The 17129-nt window shown below is 45.6% G+C and overlaps 1 protein-coding gene and 1 long non-coding RNA gene across 2 annotated transcripts in view; one reads left to right on the top strand and one right to left on the bottom strand.

The window, feature by feature from the left end:
- Window positions 1-4651: 4651 nt before the first annotated feature.
- On the bottom strand, window positions 4652-5961 carry LOC120231125. The gene is made up of 3 exons (XR_005528262.1): window positions 5748-5961; window positions 5119-5288; window positions 4652-5030 (listed from the first exon to the last, which is right to left on the bottom strand). It is a non-coding gene; the product is annotated as an uncharacterized LOC120231125 (long non-coding RNA).
- Window positions 5962-6262: 301 nt separating this feature from the next.
- The window catches only part of YWHAQ (tyrosine 3-monooxygenase/tryptophan 5-monooxygenase activation protein theta), a 42279-nt gene continuing 31412 nt past the window's right edge, over window positions 6263-17129 (top strand). The window contains exons 1-2 of the mRNA XM_039231054.1: window positions 6263-6371; window positions 6763-7119. Of these exons, the coding sequence (XP_039086985.1) occupies window positions 6826-7119 (294 nt within the window). The 5' untranslated portion in view covers window positions 6263-6371; window positions 6763-6825. The remainder of the gene's footprint in view (window positions 6372-6762; window positions 7120-17129) is intronic.

The raw sequence follows: 17129 nt of genomic DNA, 5'->3' as shown, positions 1-17129 counted from the left end.
GCCCCAACCTGGATTCATTTTCAAAACAAACCTTCACTGAATGCCTTATATGGGTCAATCAGAGTCACCAGGGACACAGAGGCCAGATGAAAGTCTGCCCCCGGAAGGCCACAGGCTGACCACAGAGACGGACACATAACTAAGGGGAACAGACAGGGGGTGAGAAGGTGCCCTCTCCCTGCGGATGTGTTGAGTGTAAAATCAGAGACTCCATATGAAGATAAAATCAGCCACTGACCCACTGGCAGACTTACACTCAGCCACCCACCGGCCTCAAATTACTAAACATTATTCCCAGGCCGGCAAACATGGGAGCTTCTGTCCTTCATCGCAGGTAGCACCGAGTCTTGTTTACTGTTATAGAAGAAGGTGGAAATCAGACATGCCTGTGTTTGAATCTTAATTCTATTGATTACCAGTTCGGGCAGGTAATCTAACCTCCCTGAGCATGGTTTCTTCAACCTCACGGTGGAGGATTATAATGTCTGACTTTTGTTGAGAGGACACTAGAGATACAAGTACAAAAAGGAAAACTCTTGGGGAGCTTGGCTGGCTCAGTAGGTAAAGCATGTGAACTCTTGATCTCTAGGTCGTGAGTTCAAGCCCCATGTTGGGCATAGAGCTTACATCGAAAAAAGAGAGAAAGAAGGAAAGAAAGATGAAGGAAGGAAGGGAGGGAGGGAGGAAGGGAGGAATGAGGGAGGGAGGGAGAAAAGAAAACTCTGAGCCTTAGGAAGCACAGTCTGGCTGAGAGAGATTGATATGTCATAGCTGTACACTCAAAGCTATTAAAAAATATCTTATTATTTGTTGAGGAAAAAAAGAAATTACTGGTTGTATTAGTCAAGATTCCGCAGAGAAAGAATACCGATAGGATGTGTATATATACTGCAAGATATTTATTACAAAGAATTAGCAAATCCAAAACCGATAGGGTGGGCCTATAGGCTGTAGACCCAGGAGAAGCTTTCTGTTGGAATCTGAAGGCTGTCTATTGTAGGCTGAAGAGCTTATGTTGCAGATGAAGTTCAAAGACCATCTGCTGGAGAAGTCTGTCTTTTTCAAGAGAAGCCACTCTTCTTTTCAGGCCTTCAACTGACTGGATGTGGCCCACCCACATTTTGGGATTATATCTTTTTACTCAAAGTCCACCAATTTAAATGTTAATCTCTCCCCAAAACACCCTCACAGAGTAATGTTTGATCAAGTACCTGGGCACCCCATGGCTCGGCCAAGTTGACACGTAAAATTAACCATCACACTGAACAAAGAACGTCAATGCATACATGTGTCCAAATGAAAAGAGATACATCTAGAAAGAGATCACCAAAACACTAACAGTGGTCACCTCTCAGAGTCAAGCTCTCAAGTTCTTTTTAATCTCCCTTGTACGTTTATGTACTGTTTCATTTTCTGTAGAATGGGTGCTATTACATTTTAATTAGCATTATCATCAGCACTATCATTATTACAAAAGCAATCAAGGGTTTTAAAAAATACTCTATTATGGGGCTCCTGAGTGGCTTAGTTGGTTACGTGTCTGACTCTTAGTCTCGGCTCAGGTCATGGTCTCATGGGTTCATGAGTTCAAGCCCCACATTGGGCTTTGTCCTGGTAGTGCAGAGCCTGCTTGGGATTCTCTCTCTCCCTTTCTGTCTGATTGTTCCCCTCTCTCATGCTCTTCTTTCTTTCTCTCTCAAAATAAATAAATAAACTTAAAGAAATAAAAAATACAAGTGCGTTGGCGGCTCGGTTTGTTGGGGTTCTCACTTTGGCTCAGGTCATGATCTCACAGGTTGTGGATTCGAGCCCTGCTTAGGGCCCTATGCTGGCAGCTCAGAGCCTGGAGCCTGTTTCAGATTCTGTGTCTCCCTCGCTCTCTGCCCCTCCCCCACTCTTGCTCTGTCTCTATGTCTCTCAAAAATAATAAAACGTTAAAAAAGAAATAAAAAATAAAAAACACTCTATTTCCTGGCATATAGGAAATGCTGGGGAAATGTCAGAGTGCTGGAACCCTTCCCCAAAAGGCCAGCTGACCAAAAGCTATCTCAGGATGCCTGATATTCTACCAGTGGAGTTTTTTTCTTCAAATGGAAGAGGTTGCTTTCTTCTTAAAATACAAGTCGTGGCAGAAGAAATATCAATTGAAGACTTACATGTTCTTTTGTTTCTTTTTAAGGTTTTATTTTTGAGTAATCTCAATACCCAACGTGGGGCTTGAACTCACAACCCTGATATCAAGAGCCACATGCTCTACTGATTGAGCCAGCCAGGCGCCCCGAAGACTTACATGTTTTTTTTTTTTTTAAGTTTATTTATTCATTTTGAGAGAGAGAGAGAAAGAGAGTGCAAACAGGGGAGGGGCAGAGAGGGGGGAGAGAGAGAGAATCCCAAGCAGGCTCTGCACTGTCAGCATGGAGCCTGATGTGGTGTTGAACTCAAGAACCACGAGATCATGACCTGAGCCAAAATCAAGAGTCAGATGCATCATGGATTGAGCCACCTAGGCGTCCCAGACTTAACATGTTTTTTTGATGAAGGAATGACTTGGTTTGGTTTTTCCTTAGAACACACAGTGAGAGTTGGAAAGCAATTATGTGACCAAGGGGTGTCCAGGAGATGCCAGAAATGGGGCAGCCATGGTCACAGAGGGATGCCAACAGATGACAGGAATAAATCTCACCAGGTGCAGGCCTGATGGGAACCTGAGTTCTTCTATAGGCTTGACTTGGTTACCTAAGCCAGGGAACGTGTGGAAGACTTCCCTGACCAAGCTCCCTTGATTTCCTTCTCCGTTCACACTTCCAAGTGGAGTGAACAGTGGGTGCAACTCTTCAACTACCCACTAAACAGAATATTGATAATGATGATACAGGAACACGGGTGAAGAGTCCCACTCAAACATTTGTTTGTTAGTAAAATATCTACCATGTGGCAGGAGAGGAAGACGTTGCTCTGGAATGACCCACTGCTCTGTGCAAATAAACCACTGAAACAATTTGTGAACAAACTCAACTGAGAGGACTCATTCATTCTGAAATGTACGCTGAATGTGGCCATTCTGCAGACCATTAACTCCAGTAATTACAACAGTGATTCAAGAGATAAGGCTCCTTGCCTTGGACAGACACCTCCCTCCCTCCCTCCCTCCCTCCTCTGCGCCCCATCTGCAAAGAGAGGGAAAGAAGGAAAAAACCTAGCATACACTGAACATTTGTGATATGCCTGCATCTTCCTATGTGATATCTCTACAACAACCCTTTGAGGTAGGGATGGTTTTTTATAGATTAGCAAACCGAGGTTCGCAGGGGATCACCGTGTCGAAGGTCAAACTGCAAACAAATAGCAGGGCTGGAATTTAGGATCTTCAGGCTTCAAATTCAGGGTATTCTATCTTGCTCCAGCAGTTTCTTCTCACGAAGTAACTCAGTAAAAATAACAAGAACATCAAACAAATAAGTAATAATGTTTCAGTACTCTCTTTGTTCGCTTTCTGGTCCCTAGGGTTCTTCCCAGCATGGTGGATGTGGATGTGTAATGTGTTTCATTTTTAAGGGGGCGAAACTCCTGGAGAACACAGACTGGTCTGATCTTTCCTAGAGTCCCCAAAGCACTGGAGCAAAGATCCAACAGAGTGGAAAAAACAGAGATGCATTTCGGTGGCCACACCTTGAACACAGGTCCATATCCAGGCGCTGCCACTTACTAGCTAGGAGTTCTGTGCAAAATATAACCTCCCTGAGCCTCTAATTCCTTATCTGTGAAACAGAGATGATGATCATAGTAGTACCTACTTCACAGTGGCATTAGGTAGATTAAGTCAGTTAATACAAAAGACTTAAAATGGTGTTTGACACACATGTGTGTTCACTTAATGAATGTTAGCTTTTTGGGGCACCTGGGTGGCTCAGTCCATTGAGCATCTGACTCTTGATTTCGGCTCAGGTCATGATCTCAAGGGTTCGTGGGATCAAGCCCCGCATCCGGCTCTGCGCTGACAGTGTGGAGCCTGCTTGAGATTCTCTCCCTCCCTCTTTCTATGCCTCTCCTCCTGCACACGCCCACTCAAGGTCTCTCTCCAAATAAATAGACTAAAGAATATATGTGTTAGCCTTTTATGTGTTGGGGGATTTGAAGTTCCCAGGGCTTTAATTTTCTCTCGCTGGGTTCTTCTAGGTGCAGAGGTCTTCAGATATGTACTTGTCCCTCTCGACCCTCATAAAATAATTTGTAATTTCATAGTGTGCCATAATTTCGAAGCAGTTTTCACTCATGACTGCAGATGATCGTAACTACACGAGTTGGTGCTCAATGAATATTTGATGATTGAATGAAAGCAGAAATTTTAGAGACTATGTTACAGAGAGCAGCAAAAACTCGCTCAAGGTCACCCAGGGAGATGGCAGCACAGCCCACACTTACTGACAAAGAATTCGTGTGCTTGCCCCTTCCCTCCCTGCCTACCATAGAGGTTCAGTCCCATGGCAGTTCCCTTTCAAGGGTCTCTGTCCCCCACCCGCTTCCAATGGTATGTCCCCTTGCTTGAGCTGACTCTAATTGCTAAGCTTGAAATTCACTGGTCATACAGAAAGCATTTTATCTGAACTTCCACATGCCAATTCTTTCCATTGGGATTTCTTGGTGTCCGGCTCCACCCCAGCCCACATGGCCATAAACACTTGTGTGTCTGAAGCCTGGCCCAGGGATTCCAGAAATAACATCAGGGCCCTACATTAGAAGCTAGAACATAGTAAGGCATTTTTGCATTGACACAGGCCCTTTGCAACCCAGGCCTCTCCTGTCCGTCAAAGCACAAAGCAACCTTTACAAGTCAGGACAGGGAGGAGCACGTAGGAGGGAGTTTAGATTTCTGGAAAGTCTGTACCTTCTCCTGCCATCTGTGTGAACTCTCAGATCTTCCATTCTAGAGATTCTCCAGATCTGCTCCAGCCCCCAATTAGATTTAAAATTCTTCCTTAGCTGCGGCATTCTTTGGCTTTTAAAGATCCACTCCCTTGGACGTGCTGGAACTAGAAAATCACAGCAGTGTGAGCCCAGATGGCAATTGTCAACCTAAGGTGGAACAGACGCCTCTCCCCAGATGTCCAGGGCAGTCACCTTATTTGTCAGGCACTGGGGGAAGTGCCAGGAGAGAAAGGAGTGGCTGGAGGCGTGTGCCCAGTTTCAAGAGAAAAGAAAGTGCTAGTGATGACTGGGAATGAGAGCCGTCTGGGGCAAACTTTCTCACTTCAGAAGGGTGTGCCCAGGAGAAAGTCCAAAGTGAACACCTAGGGAGAGAAGTTTAGGTTTTCAGTATCCTCTCAAAAATAATACCAGAAAATAAAACCCATGTACACAACGTGGGGGAAAAAATGTATTCAGCTATGTAACCTGGAAAGACTAGAACGAAATATCAGAACAGCTGATATTTCAGGGAGGGGTGTTTAATGGCTCTATGTCTCCAAATTAAGCCGACTGTCATTTCCCATTTTAAAGAAAATCAGAACATCTGGCCATTGCCGGAGACACCTGCCTGGACTTTCCTGGCGGGGGTGGGGGTGGGGGGGGTAATAAGGGAGTTTGGGTTTTAGGTGCCCGTCTGAAAACTTGAATTAATCACGTAAAGTCATCCTCAAGCCACTTTCTCCAGGAACGAATTCCTCTTTAATGGGGATGGGATTATTTCTAATTCGCAGCTCCAATCGCAACGTCATTAAAGGCTGGGTTCAGTGCGTGGAGCTGCAAACCTTTGTCACGAATAGGAAGGTGGAGGTAAAGAAAGGAGGTTGTGCAACGAAACAGCCTCTTAGGTCACCGTCCCAGGCCCTGCTCAGCAGGGCGAGCGGGGCCGCAGCTGCAGCAGCCCACACGGTGCCGTGCAGCATCTGCAGCGGTGCTGCAGCAGGGAGCCGCGGCCACCGCAGGAGGGGTGGTGCGAGCCTCCGGCTCCCGTGCCGCACCCACAAGTGCTGGGGGTGGCGGGGAGGATGAGGGGAGTTGGTAACAGCATCGCCATGGCAACAGTGACGTCCTTTTACCCTGGATCTAATTGGAGGAAACCCCGTGGCCGAAGCCGCAGCCTGCCGGCCAACCGAACTTGCCCAAGCCGACCCACCCTCCTAGCCTCCGCTTCCCCTCCCGCCCCGCCCCCTTTGCCCCCTTCCGCGCGCTCAGTCCTCATTGGCTGCCCGCGGGGCTGGGGGCGGGACTCTCGGGAGCAGCTCGGCGCGTCATTGGGCGGCAGGAGAGAGGGCAGCGGCGCGGCGGCCCGCCCCTCGGCTCCGGGGTAGGCTGAGACGGGAGGGTCCTCGGCTAAAGCCAAAAGCGGATCAAAGTGGTGGGACTCGCGCCGCGGCCGCGGAGACGTGAAGGTGAGCGCCGCGGCTGCCCCCGGCCGTCCTCGGGCCGGGCCGGGCCTGAGGGCAGGGCGGGAGGCCGGCCCCCGGGAGCGGCCGGCCTCGACGCCGCTCTCCTCGGGGACGGCCCGGCGGCAAGGTGTGGGCCAACGGCCGCTTCCATCTTGGGCCGGGCGGGCGCGGGAGTGGCCCTTCCTCCTCCCCTCGCCGCGGGCCGCCTCCGCGGGGCGCCCCGCGGTCTCCCGGGCGCCCGCGGGGAGCGTGGGCGGGGGAGGGAAATTCAACTGGGCGGTGCGTGCGGGGACGGACAAAAGGGGCGGCGGGCGGCGCGGGGCGGCGGGCGCATTGTCTGACGGCGCCGCCCCCGCCTTTCTGTCGGCGCGCTCGCCCGCCCGCCCGCCCGCAGGCCGTCCGCACGCCTCCTCCCGATCCGGGTCGGTGCTCGCCCTCGCTCGCTCTCCCCGTCCTCATGGAGAAGACCGAGCTGATCCAGAAGGCGAAGCTGGCCGAGCAGGCCGAGCGCTACGACGACATGGCCACCTGCATGAAGGCCGTGACCGAGCAGGGCGCCGAGCTGTCGAACGAGGAGCGCAACCTGCTCTCGGTGGCCTACAAGAACGTGGTCGGCGGCCGCAGGTCCGCCTGGAGGGTCATCTCGAGCATCGAGCAGAAGACCGACACCTCCGACAAGAAGTTGCAGCTGATTAAGGACTATCGGGAGAAAGTGGAGTCCGAGCTGAGGTCCATCTGCACCACGGTGCTGGTGAGTCCGCGCTCGTCGGGGTTGGGGGCGTTGGGGGGGGGGGGCGAGGGGAAGGGGCGGCGGGAGCCGGGGCGCCGAGGCCCTTTTGTGTGAGGCCTTTCACGGAGAATTTCACGGGAACGGGAAAGAAACGGGGCCGCGGCTTGCCCGGTTGTGCGCGACGTGGGGACGGTGTGCGAAGGTTCGCTTCGGCCTCCCTGATGGGCTGTTCTCGTTCCTGAGACTCAAAAAGCTGCTTCTCCAAGGGGGTGGGGGGGTGGAGCGGGTCTTGTCTCGGCCCCGATGCGGGGTTGCAACTACGCGGCGTAACTTCGAAACGTCCAAGTAGGTTTGTGCGAGACAGAAAACCGTTTCTAAGCTTCCTGAGGAGATCTGGGAACCCTTTAAATGTACGGACACAACTCACAGGCCCCCAGCCTTTTTGAGAGAAGGTGCGGGCACCTTTTCGATGGAGGCGGTGTGCGAATAGTGGGCTTTCCTCGTAAACCTAACCGTGGAAATTTACTTAGAAAATCCCCACAGACCCTTCATTTTTTCAGGTAAGAGCAGCTGCTGAGCATTTCCGTGTTAAAAGAAACGGAGGGGGTGGGGAGAGTTCGGGAACGGTGAAAAGGGGACGCTGTAAGTCGAAAAGAACAAAATGTCCTGATAGATTTCAGATAAATTTCAGAATTTGGTGACATTTTCTGGCTCTCGTTTGGTTACGCTGAAACGCTAACGCAGCGTGCCAGATTCCTTCCTGGTGTGGAGCGGGCGGGGCAAGCTTTTCAGGTTTTGAACTGTCCAGTTTTCGCAAGGGTGGCGATTGGGCGGGGTAGGTGATTGCTCTGATTCACTCTTATTAGTGAGGGAGAACGGTTTTAGCTTTGTCATTGCATGGATCTCTTGATCGATAACATCAGTTGTTAAGTTTCAAATGCCAGTGTTGCACCCTGGAGTGTGTTTGTTTTTTAAGTACTACATTTACGAAAAGCTTACTGATTTTTAACGTTTTAGGTAGGCTTTGAAAGGCAAGCGTGCTAGATTGGTGATTTATTCAGGAGGGGGTTGAGGGGGGACAGTGCCTCTTTCCTTCCCAGCCTTCTCTTCCTTGCCCCATCGGATAACGTGGCGGGTGGGGGGAGGTTTTTTTTTTTTTTTTTTTAAATCTTATACAAATAATGGTTGATCTGGTCAAAATCATGGCTGATGGAGGTTAGCAGGTAAAGGGGCAATGCAGAGCGTGTACTTTGTGTTTTATTTATCAGTCTCCTTAGCTTCCACACTCTGCTTGGCATGGAGGGAGCACTTGAAAAGCTTTTTGAGGGGCGCCTGAGTGGCTCAGCCCTCCGACTTCTACTCAGGTCCTGACTGCTTGAGCCCGCGTTGGGCTGTGTGCTGACACCTCGGAGCCTGGAGCCTGTTTCGGATTCTGTGTGCCCCCCGCCTCTCCTCTGCTTGCGCTCTGTCTCTCAAAAATAAACACTAAAAAAATAAAGCTCGTTGAACTGAATCGCTGCTTGTCTTCACGAAATTTGCCTACTTGAAAGTGATGGTAGACTCGAATAGCGTGTGGTGATGGGTACTGACAGCATTGACTCTGTTAGCGAAGGAAGACTCCGACAGATCGCTGACGCAAAGGAGAACTTTTCTAGTATGTAGTACTTGCTTGGGTGGCTCCCGCAGCACGTTTCAGCCTCTTTCTTGTTCGGTTATTACTTTGCACTTTGTTGGTTGCCTTGCAGCAATTCAGAATTACCACAGAGCTTTTCCTGTTATCTAGCAAGTGAACTGTGGGCCAAAGGAATATTTGTTTTAGTTCGTGGCTCTTATAAATTTGGTTTTTATGATGGCACGAGTAGAGAGAGTTTTGTTTAGTTGATAAGTGACTTGAAAGAGAGACTTGAGAGAGGGATATTAAAGTAGACTTTTGTGCAGATCGTTTCAGTAAGAGAAGCCCTGAAATGAGGACAATTTTTTAAATACCTAGTGAAATAGAAGAGTTTAACTTGATTAGTTGGAGACACCAGGGTGTAAGATATTTTTATTAATAAAATGGCTTGACAAACTAACTGTGACTTGGTGGGTAGCCCATAAAGAAATCTTGGGAAAGCCCATCTTCCAGTTGGCGACTGCATTCGAGGGTTTGGTATGTACAGGGCACTGTGCTAAGCAGGATGGGGAAGAACATAGATTTTGCCTTCTGATAGTTTATGGTAAGGAGTGCATGTGAGAAATACCTAGATACATAATTTCCATAAGAAGGTTATGAACAAAATGCTGCATAGTTCAAAGAAGACTGAAACCTCAGGAACAGCCTCTCAAAGCGGGGTTTTTGCAGTGAGCCCTGGTGGAGAATCTGCAAAGGGAGGTAGGAACTCCATAAGAGAAGGTCATAGTTTTCCTCATTTGGTTGACAGTGGGGGGCGGGGGGCATTGAAGATTTTTGAATGGGTTTTGAATGGCATATGTGTACGCAGATCTAGAATTCATGGTTTGAGTGCTAATTACCAGTCTGTAATCCGAACTCAGAGACAAGGAAGTGATAGATCAGTGAGCAAGAGTCTGATGATTGATAAATTAGTAATTCAATGGAGAGTTTATGAAAACAATGAAGATTGAAACATGAGGTTTCTGAATATGGACATTATAACGAGATTTTTCTCTTTTTTCACTTTGGTGAACAGGAAGGCAAATTTGGTGTGGAGAAAGTAGGTGAAACTGACTTATATGTTATAGAAGACTAATTAGAGAGTGACCTGAACGATAGGCAAAATTTTGGCCCTAAATAGCAGAGATTTTCAGCCTCTTTCCCTTTTATTAGAGTAGTAGGTTAGGGGTGGAATTATTTGGACTGTTTATTCAAAATGGCCTTGGTGGACAACTCTTTAATTCTTTTTATTTTTTGTTTAAAAAAATTTTTTAATGTTTATCCTTGAGAGAAAGAGAGTGAGCAAGCAAGCATGAGCGGGGGAAGGGCAGAGAGAGAGGGAGGCACAGAATAGAAGCAGGCTCTGAGCTATCAGCACAGAGCCCCATGCGGAGCTCGAACCCGTGAATCTGGAGATCATGACATGAGCTGTAGTTGGATGCCCAAAAAACTGAGCACCCAGGCATCCCTCTTTAGCTCTTTTGATAAAAACACTATATTGAGAGAGGATACTGAACTGGAGAGGCAGAAAGAATGTTAAAATCCAAATGAATAATTGAAAGAGCACAGGAGGATGAGAAGGCCCAAATGGCCAAGACCAAACTCTTTATAGAATCTTAGAGAAGTTAAAAAGATTTCACTAAGTTACATGTCTCGCTTGTGAAACCGGAGGGTTGGACTTAATTTCTGGGGTCTCTTCTCATTCTAATTTTGGGGACTATGAAGTTAATTTAGGTCATGGCTATTCTACCTGTGTTCTGACTTTCTCTTAGCTCTAAAATGAGTAATATTTAAAGTCCAGGTCGAAGAATATGTCGATAGTGTATGAAATGTTGGAAAAACTAATGGTAGTGAAATGGTTTTGGGAGGAGGGGGTGCATGAGTTATCGGTTTATTGGGAATAGCAGAGTTAAAGCAATAAAGAGTAGTAAGTTGAATGACAACCAAGCATGTGTGTAAATAGCACGTGTGAGGTGTTTGGGAGTCATTAAGAACTTGGGTGTGAGGTTAGGGCAAATCAAATAAAACAGTCACCCAAACCTTCTGAGACTTGGGAACAAAATCTGTCATTTACAAAATCGGCGACCTTGGAGTCAGAACAGGACACTCAATACATACAAGGTAATCTCTGTCTCAGACAGTCTCATGTTTCATGTCACTAATTTTAATAAGCTCCTTCAGTATAACCTAAACAATATCAGAAAGTAAAGTGTGTGTAAATAAGAATCATTTAAAATGGGATATAGAAACAAAGTTGTCTGTCCATGTATGAAAGCAGTGTAGCCTTATTCAGCAAGATGCTTGAATTTAGTTAAGGGTTCTAGATTAATCTTTTAATGAAAATTTGTCTTGTGTTGGGGCGCCTGGGTGGCTCAGTCGGTTAAGCATCTGACTTCGGCTCAGGTCATGAACTCAGGGTTCATGGGTTCGAGCCCCGCGTCAGGCTGTGTGCTGACAGTCAGCTCAGAGCCTGGAGCCTGCTTCTGATTCTGTGTCTCCCTCTCCCTCTGACCCTCCCCTGTTCATGCTGTCTCTCTCTCTCTCTCAGAAATAAATAAAACATTATGGGGCGCCTGGGTGGCTTAGTCGGTTAAGCGTCCGACTTTCACTTAGGTCATGATCTCGCAGTTCGTGGGTTCGAGCCCCGCGTCGGGCTCTGTGCTGACTGCCAGCTCAGAGCCTGGAGCCTGTTTCAGCCTGTGACTCCCTCTCTCTCTGACCCTCCCCTGCTCACGCTGTCTCTCTCTCTCTCTCTCTCCTAAAAATAAATAAAACATTAAAAAAAAAATTTGTCTTGTGTTATTTTGTAGTAAGACTGATATATTACTCTTGATAGTTAATGAATCTTAACATAATTTTATTGACATAACGGAAAAATTCTGGCCTCTGGAATTGGACTGTTTTTAAATTCTTAAGCCATAGCGTTATACTTTTTTGACCACGGGCAAGTTCCTTAATCTCTCTTGACCTGTTTCTTCATCTAGAAATTGGTGAGAACAGGGGCGCCTGAGTGGCTTAGTCGGTTAAGCGTCCGACTTTCACTTAGGTCATGATCTCGCGGTTCGTGGGTTCGAGCCCCGCGTCGGGCTCTGTGTTGACTGCCAGCTCAGAGCTTGGAGCCTGTTTCAGAGTCTGTGATTCCCTCTCTCTCTGACCCTCCCCTGCTCACGCTGTCTCTCTCTCTCTCCTAGAAATAAATAAAACATTAAAAAAAAAAATTTTAGAAATTGGTGAGAACAATACCTTTCTTAATAGGCTTGTAGTTAAAATAATAGCAAATAACTGATATTTATTGGACATTTACCATATACTAAGCACTGTTTTAAAGTTAAGAGAACTTAGGCAAAAGGAAACTAACTTGGTCAGCGTATCACGAAGCTAGTAAGTGGTAGAGCAGGGATTTGAACCCAGTAGTCTGACTCCGGATGAAATTAAATGGAGCTCATTCTGCCCTAAATACAACATAGCTGACTAAAGATGACAGTGTGAGTCTTTTTTGAGGAATTTGTCCAGTTTAATAGGAGCCATTATGCTTGTAAGTTGTGAGGGAGGGAAGAAAAATCTGTGGTGGACAAAACTCTCTGACTCTATAATTTTGAGCCCTCCTTATATGCAGGATATTGCTGTAAAATTCTAAAATTCTTGACTCTTGCATCTTTTGTTTTTAGATTGTTAGCTCCTTGAAGCCAAGAATTGTTTTTTGAAGAGTCAAACGGAAAGGAATGTTGTGCATACAGACATCCAAGTGTAAAGTTAGATCAGTGGTTCTCAACCAGGGTGAATTTGACTCTCGGGACATTTGGCAAGTTCTGGAGACAGTTTTTGCTCGTTAAGAATGGAAAGGAGGGATGCTGCTAACATATGGTGAGCTAGAGACCTGAATAGTGCTAAGCATCCTTTAATGCACAGGAAGATCCATGCCAACAGAATCCCCCAGCCCAGGTGTCAGTAATGCCAATCTCTGGACTGGATCGTGAATAAAGTGAGCAGTATTTAGTTGTACCGGATTGTATAATGCCTGTCCTTTGGGTCCCTGTTAACATACTGGCATCTTGTCAGAACCCTTTGTCCAGATTTCAGTCATTTTTTTTTTTTCCCCTCCGTGGTACTATTGTGTGTGTGCTGTTTAACTCTAGAGTTCACTTTTCTAGAACTTAATTGGGGGTCCTGTATTTTCAAGGATGTGCATCATGGGTACCTCCAAAGCTCTGAGCTTTGCTCTTTGAAAAACTTGGAGGGGGGAGGGGGGAAGATCCAACTGAAATTACAGTGAAGTTTTTGGGGACGAGGTGATTAAAATTGATGAATGGCAAATATTCCCCTCTCGTTCCTAACTGCCGCGTATGTAGCAGTGCACACTACATACAGGTGGTTCTAGGCTTTAAAACCCTTGATGTGTGTTTATTTTAGGGTGTTGCATAATTACACCAATGCGTTAGTGAACATTTAGGCTGTAAATCTCACATATAGTTTCACTTATAAAATGCTACCATAGCGTGGGATTAGTTAATTTAAGGTGCTTAACACTTGGGAGATGTGTTGATGTTCCTGTGTGATATTTCTCAATCGCAGGTTATTTTGTTTAGCTCTAGTTCTTTCAGAGGAAGAAGAGGAAATGTCTGTGTACCACTGACTCTCTAGGTATTAAAGAAGGATGGTAGGGAAGACTTCATTTAAAAGATAGGAAGAGCTGGGGCACCTGGATGGTCCAGTGTGGCTCAGGTCATGATCTCGTAATTCTTGAGTTCAAGCCCCGCATTGGGCTCTGCAGTGACAGCTTAGAGCCTGGAGCCTGCTTCTGATTCTGTGTCTCCCTCTGTCTCTGCCCTCCCTCACTTGTGCTCTCGCTCCCTCTCTCAAAAAAGTCAACATTAAAAAAATATTAAGATAGGAAGAGGGGGGAAAAAAGAATAAAAATTATAGTTTATCCATGGCTACTTTAATTAAACTCTTAATCTATAGGTAAATCAATGGTGAAGTTTTCTTAAATATTTCATGATAACTTATTTGACCAGATTTTAAAACGCGTTTGTTTTTTGAAGTATTTCAAGACAATGATGTTATCTAGGATTTCAAAATAATGGGTAGGAGCTATAAATAAAACAAGGGTGGCTATAAATCAATATAGGTGAGCTGGCTGTAATGGGAATCCATTGTACTATTCTTTCTTGTGTGTATTTGAAATTTTCCATAATTAAAAAGGTTTTCCCCTCCCAGAAATAACCACTCATACTATTCACACAAGAGGGATGAAGATGTAGGTCCAGAAGAAGACCTGGACAAAAATCTTTACTATTTTAAAAGCAAAAAATTGGCAGCAATCCATTAATAGTAAAGTGGATTAACTATGATGTACATACATGGTGGAATACTACTCAGCAATAAAAAGGAATGGACCGTTGCTATGCACTGCAGTAGAGACAAATTTCAAAAACATGCTGAATGAAGGAAGCTGCATGAAAAAGTACATTGTGTGATTCTGTTTATATGAAATTCGAGAACAAGCAAAAGTGTCGTCTGTGGGTGAGAAATCAGAATAGTGGCCTCTGTGGGAATGCAGTGATTGACTTGACCACAGGGAACTTTCGGTGGTGATTATAATGTTCTTTATGTTGGTAGGGGTTGAAGTTCCACAGGTACATGCGTTTGTCAAAACTCAGCAGATGTTCACCTAGCATTTATGCATTTCACTCTCTGTAAATTTTGCTTCAAAAGAAAAATTAGTGGATGCACATACTGATGATGTCTTCAGTTTACATGAAAACTATTAGAAATGGACGGATATATGATACAGTGAGTGTGGCAAAAGATTAATGCTAGGACCTGGGTGGTGGGAATAGGCATAGAGGTGCTCACTGTAATTGGTGGTTGCCATGTATTAGGGGCATGACATTCCCCACTATTGGGTTTGAATGCTTTTAAAACCTATAGCAAGAAAAAAAACAGTGAAACCTAGGTCTTAATTGATGTCAAGATACGAGCATGTATAGAAAGGTATTGATACCTACCTCAGAGAAAGGGACTGATAGCCTCGGCACCATAGAGTTTGTTTTTCTTTGGTGAGGAGTGTTAGTTTGGAGTTACGGGGTACACTGGAAGATTTACATAATTGACCAATACTCTAGGGCAGTGGGTTGTGGTTTTTTTTTTTTTTTTTAGCTTTTTTTTGGGGGGCTTTGTTTTTAAGTAAACCCTTTGCCCAATGTGGGGCTCAAACTCATGACCCCAAGATCAAGAGTTGCATGCTCTATCAGATAGGCAACCAAACCTACCTCTAGGGCAGTGGTTTTCAAACTTCTTGGACTCTGGACACCTTTGCAAACCTGAACACGTCGTGGAACCCAAAAGCTTTTGTGGAAATTACACCTATAGATGTTTACAATATTAGAAATTAAAAATAAGAATTTCGTAATTTTTAGAATGCATTTGGAATAATCCTGTTAATATAATGTGTGGTTTTTTAAATCGCGGTAAAATATACATAACATAATTTACTATTTCAAGTGCACAGTTCTGGGGCATGAAGTACATGCACCAATATTGTGCAAACATCACCACCCGCCATCCCCAGAATTTCTTCATCTTCTCTGACCCAATTCCCTGTTCTTCCCTTCCTGCAGCCACCATTCTACTTACCGTCTGTAAATTTGACTATTTTAGATACCACACAGATAAGTGGAATAATAACTTTTAAAAAGAAAAGTAAATAGTGGCATTGCTTCATGTTCTGTCTATTGTGATATCACATCTCTTGTAGCTTCTAGAAAACACTCATTTAAGAGTGACTGTGAGAAAGCAAATAGCATCTTAGTATTGTGAAAATGGTTGGACTTTGTGCCTTTTCCCCAGAGAGTACAAGAGAGACCCCCCAGAGGTCCCCAGACCACACTTTGAATATTGCTCTTCTGGGAGGGTTCTGCCTTGAAACTTCGTAATCATCATTGTGATGAGTGATTGAGCACTTTCCTGAGTAGTTGAGTCTGTATTCCTGAAAAATGGAAGAACTGGTATTTTGGAACGGCTTCTGCTTCCTTATGTTGAGAATGATAATGCCAGGTTAATGTAATCTCTGTCTTCACTCCTGATTTCTCAACCCAGAAGCAGAGTTGGCATTAATGAAATAATGGTCTTTTGGAGTTGCGTGCATTTAGCTTTGAAAGTTACACCGCTTTAGGGTGCCGGGGGGGGGGGGGGGGGGGGGGGGGGGGGGGGGCACAGTCAATTAAGTGTCTGATTTCAGCTTAGGTCGCATCTCACGGTTCCTGAACTTGAGCCCCCATTGGGCTCTCTGCTGTCAGAACAGAGCCTGCTTAAGATCCTCCGTCCTCCTTTCTCTCTGCACTCCCCAGCCTATTCTGTCTCTCTCAAAATAAATAAACTTAAAAAAAAAAAGTTACGCAGCGTTTGAAAATAGATCAGCTGTTAACTAGCATGGTCCAAGCATCTCAAAAAAAAATGTGTCTTTCACACAGGTCTTCACTATCCATTTTACATTTTTTTCTGTCCACATGAGCCCTATTCCATGATCTCTTCATCCTTGGGACCTTCTGCTCCAGCCGGATTTGGCATAATGTGCTAATACGTGTTGTAACTTTCCTTAGTTTAGTGACTTCGTGAACATTTTGCCGTATGTCTGCGTAGGCTTTACTTGCAGAAATGGGGAACCGGTGGTGCAGGCGGTGAGAACATGACTGTAAGGACTTCTGTAAATTTAATGTAAGTGCTTCTTAAAGGACAGTCTGAGATGGCTGTTTATGAGCATCAGGGTAACTGGGGATTCAGTGGGAAGGTACATGAAAATACTTCTAAATACTTAAAAGTGTGATAGTGATGTTCAGATCACACATTTTACTGGTCAAGCTGCCCTTGGCCGGCGTTAGTTTTCTAGAATTAGTACTCTCACTTGGCTTCGTTTGCTCAGTCCAAGCCGTGACTTAAACACAGCTCAGAAGAGTTTTGCTCTTTAACAGCTACAGTAGGGGTGTCTGGGGGGCTCAGTCGGTTGAGCGTCCGACTTCAGCTCAGGTCATGATCTCACGGTTCATGGGTTCAAGCCCCGCATCGGGCTCTGTGCTGACAGCCAGCTCAGAGCCTTGAGCCTGTTTCGGAGTCTGTGTCTCCCTCTCTCTCTGACCCTCCCCTGCTCATGCTGTCTCTCTCTCTCAAAAATAAATAAAACATTAAAAAAAAAACTACAGTATTAGAGCCCTGCTGTCAACACACATGTACAAATGGTGTTTTCACCTTTCTGGTATTATTTCCAAGTACTGAACAATTTAGTTTTTAGACCTTCATTGCTTGTGTTGTCTTTTCATAATTCTGACAGACTAGTGAAGAGGTTAGAAAGGTTACAGTAAGGGTTTATGCATCTTTTAATCAG

Source organism: Hyaena hyaena, unplaced genomic scaffold (genome assembly GCF_003009895.1).
Source record: "Hyaena hyaena isolate Hyena2069 unplaced genomic scaffold, ASM300989v1 scaffold_53, whole genome shotgun sequence".
NCBI classification, from domain to species: domain Eukaryota; kingdom Metazoa; phylum Chordata; class Mammalia; order Carnivora; family Hyaenidae; genus Hyaena; species Hyaena hyaena.
This window is presented reverse-complemented; position numbering and strand designations above follow the sequence as displayed.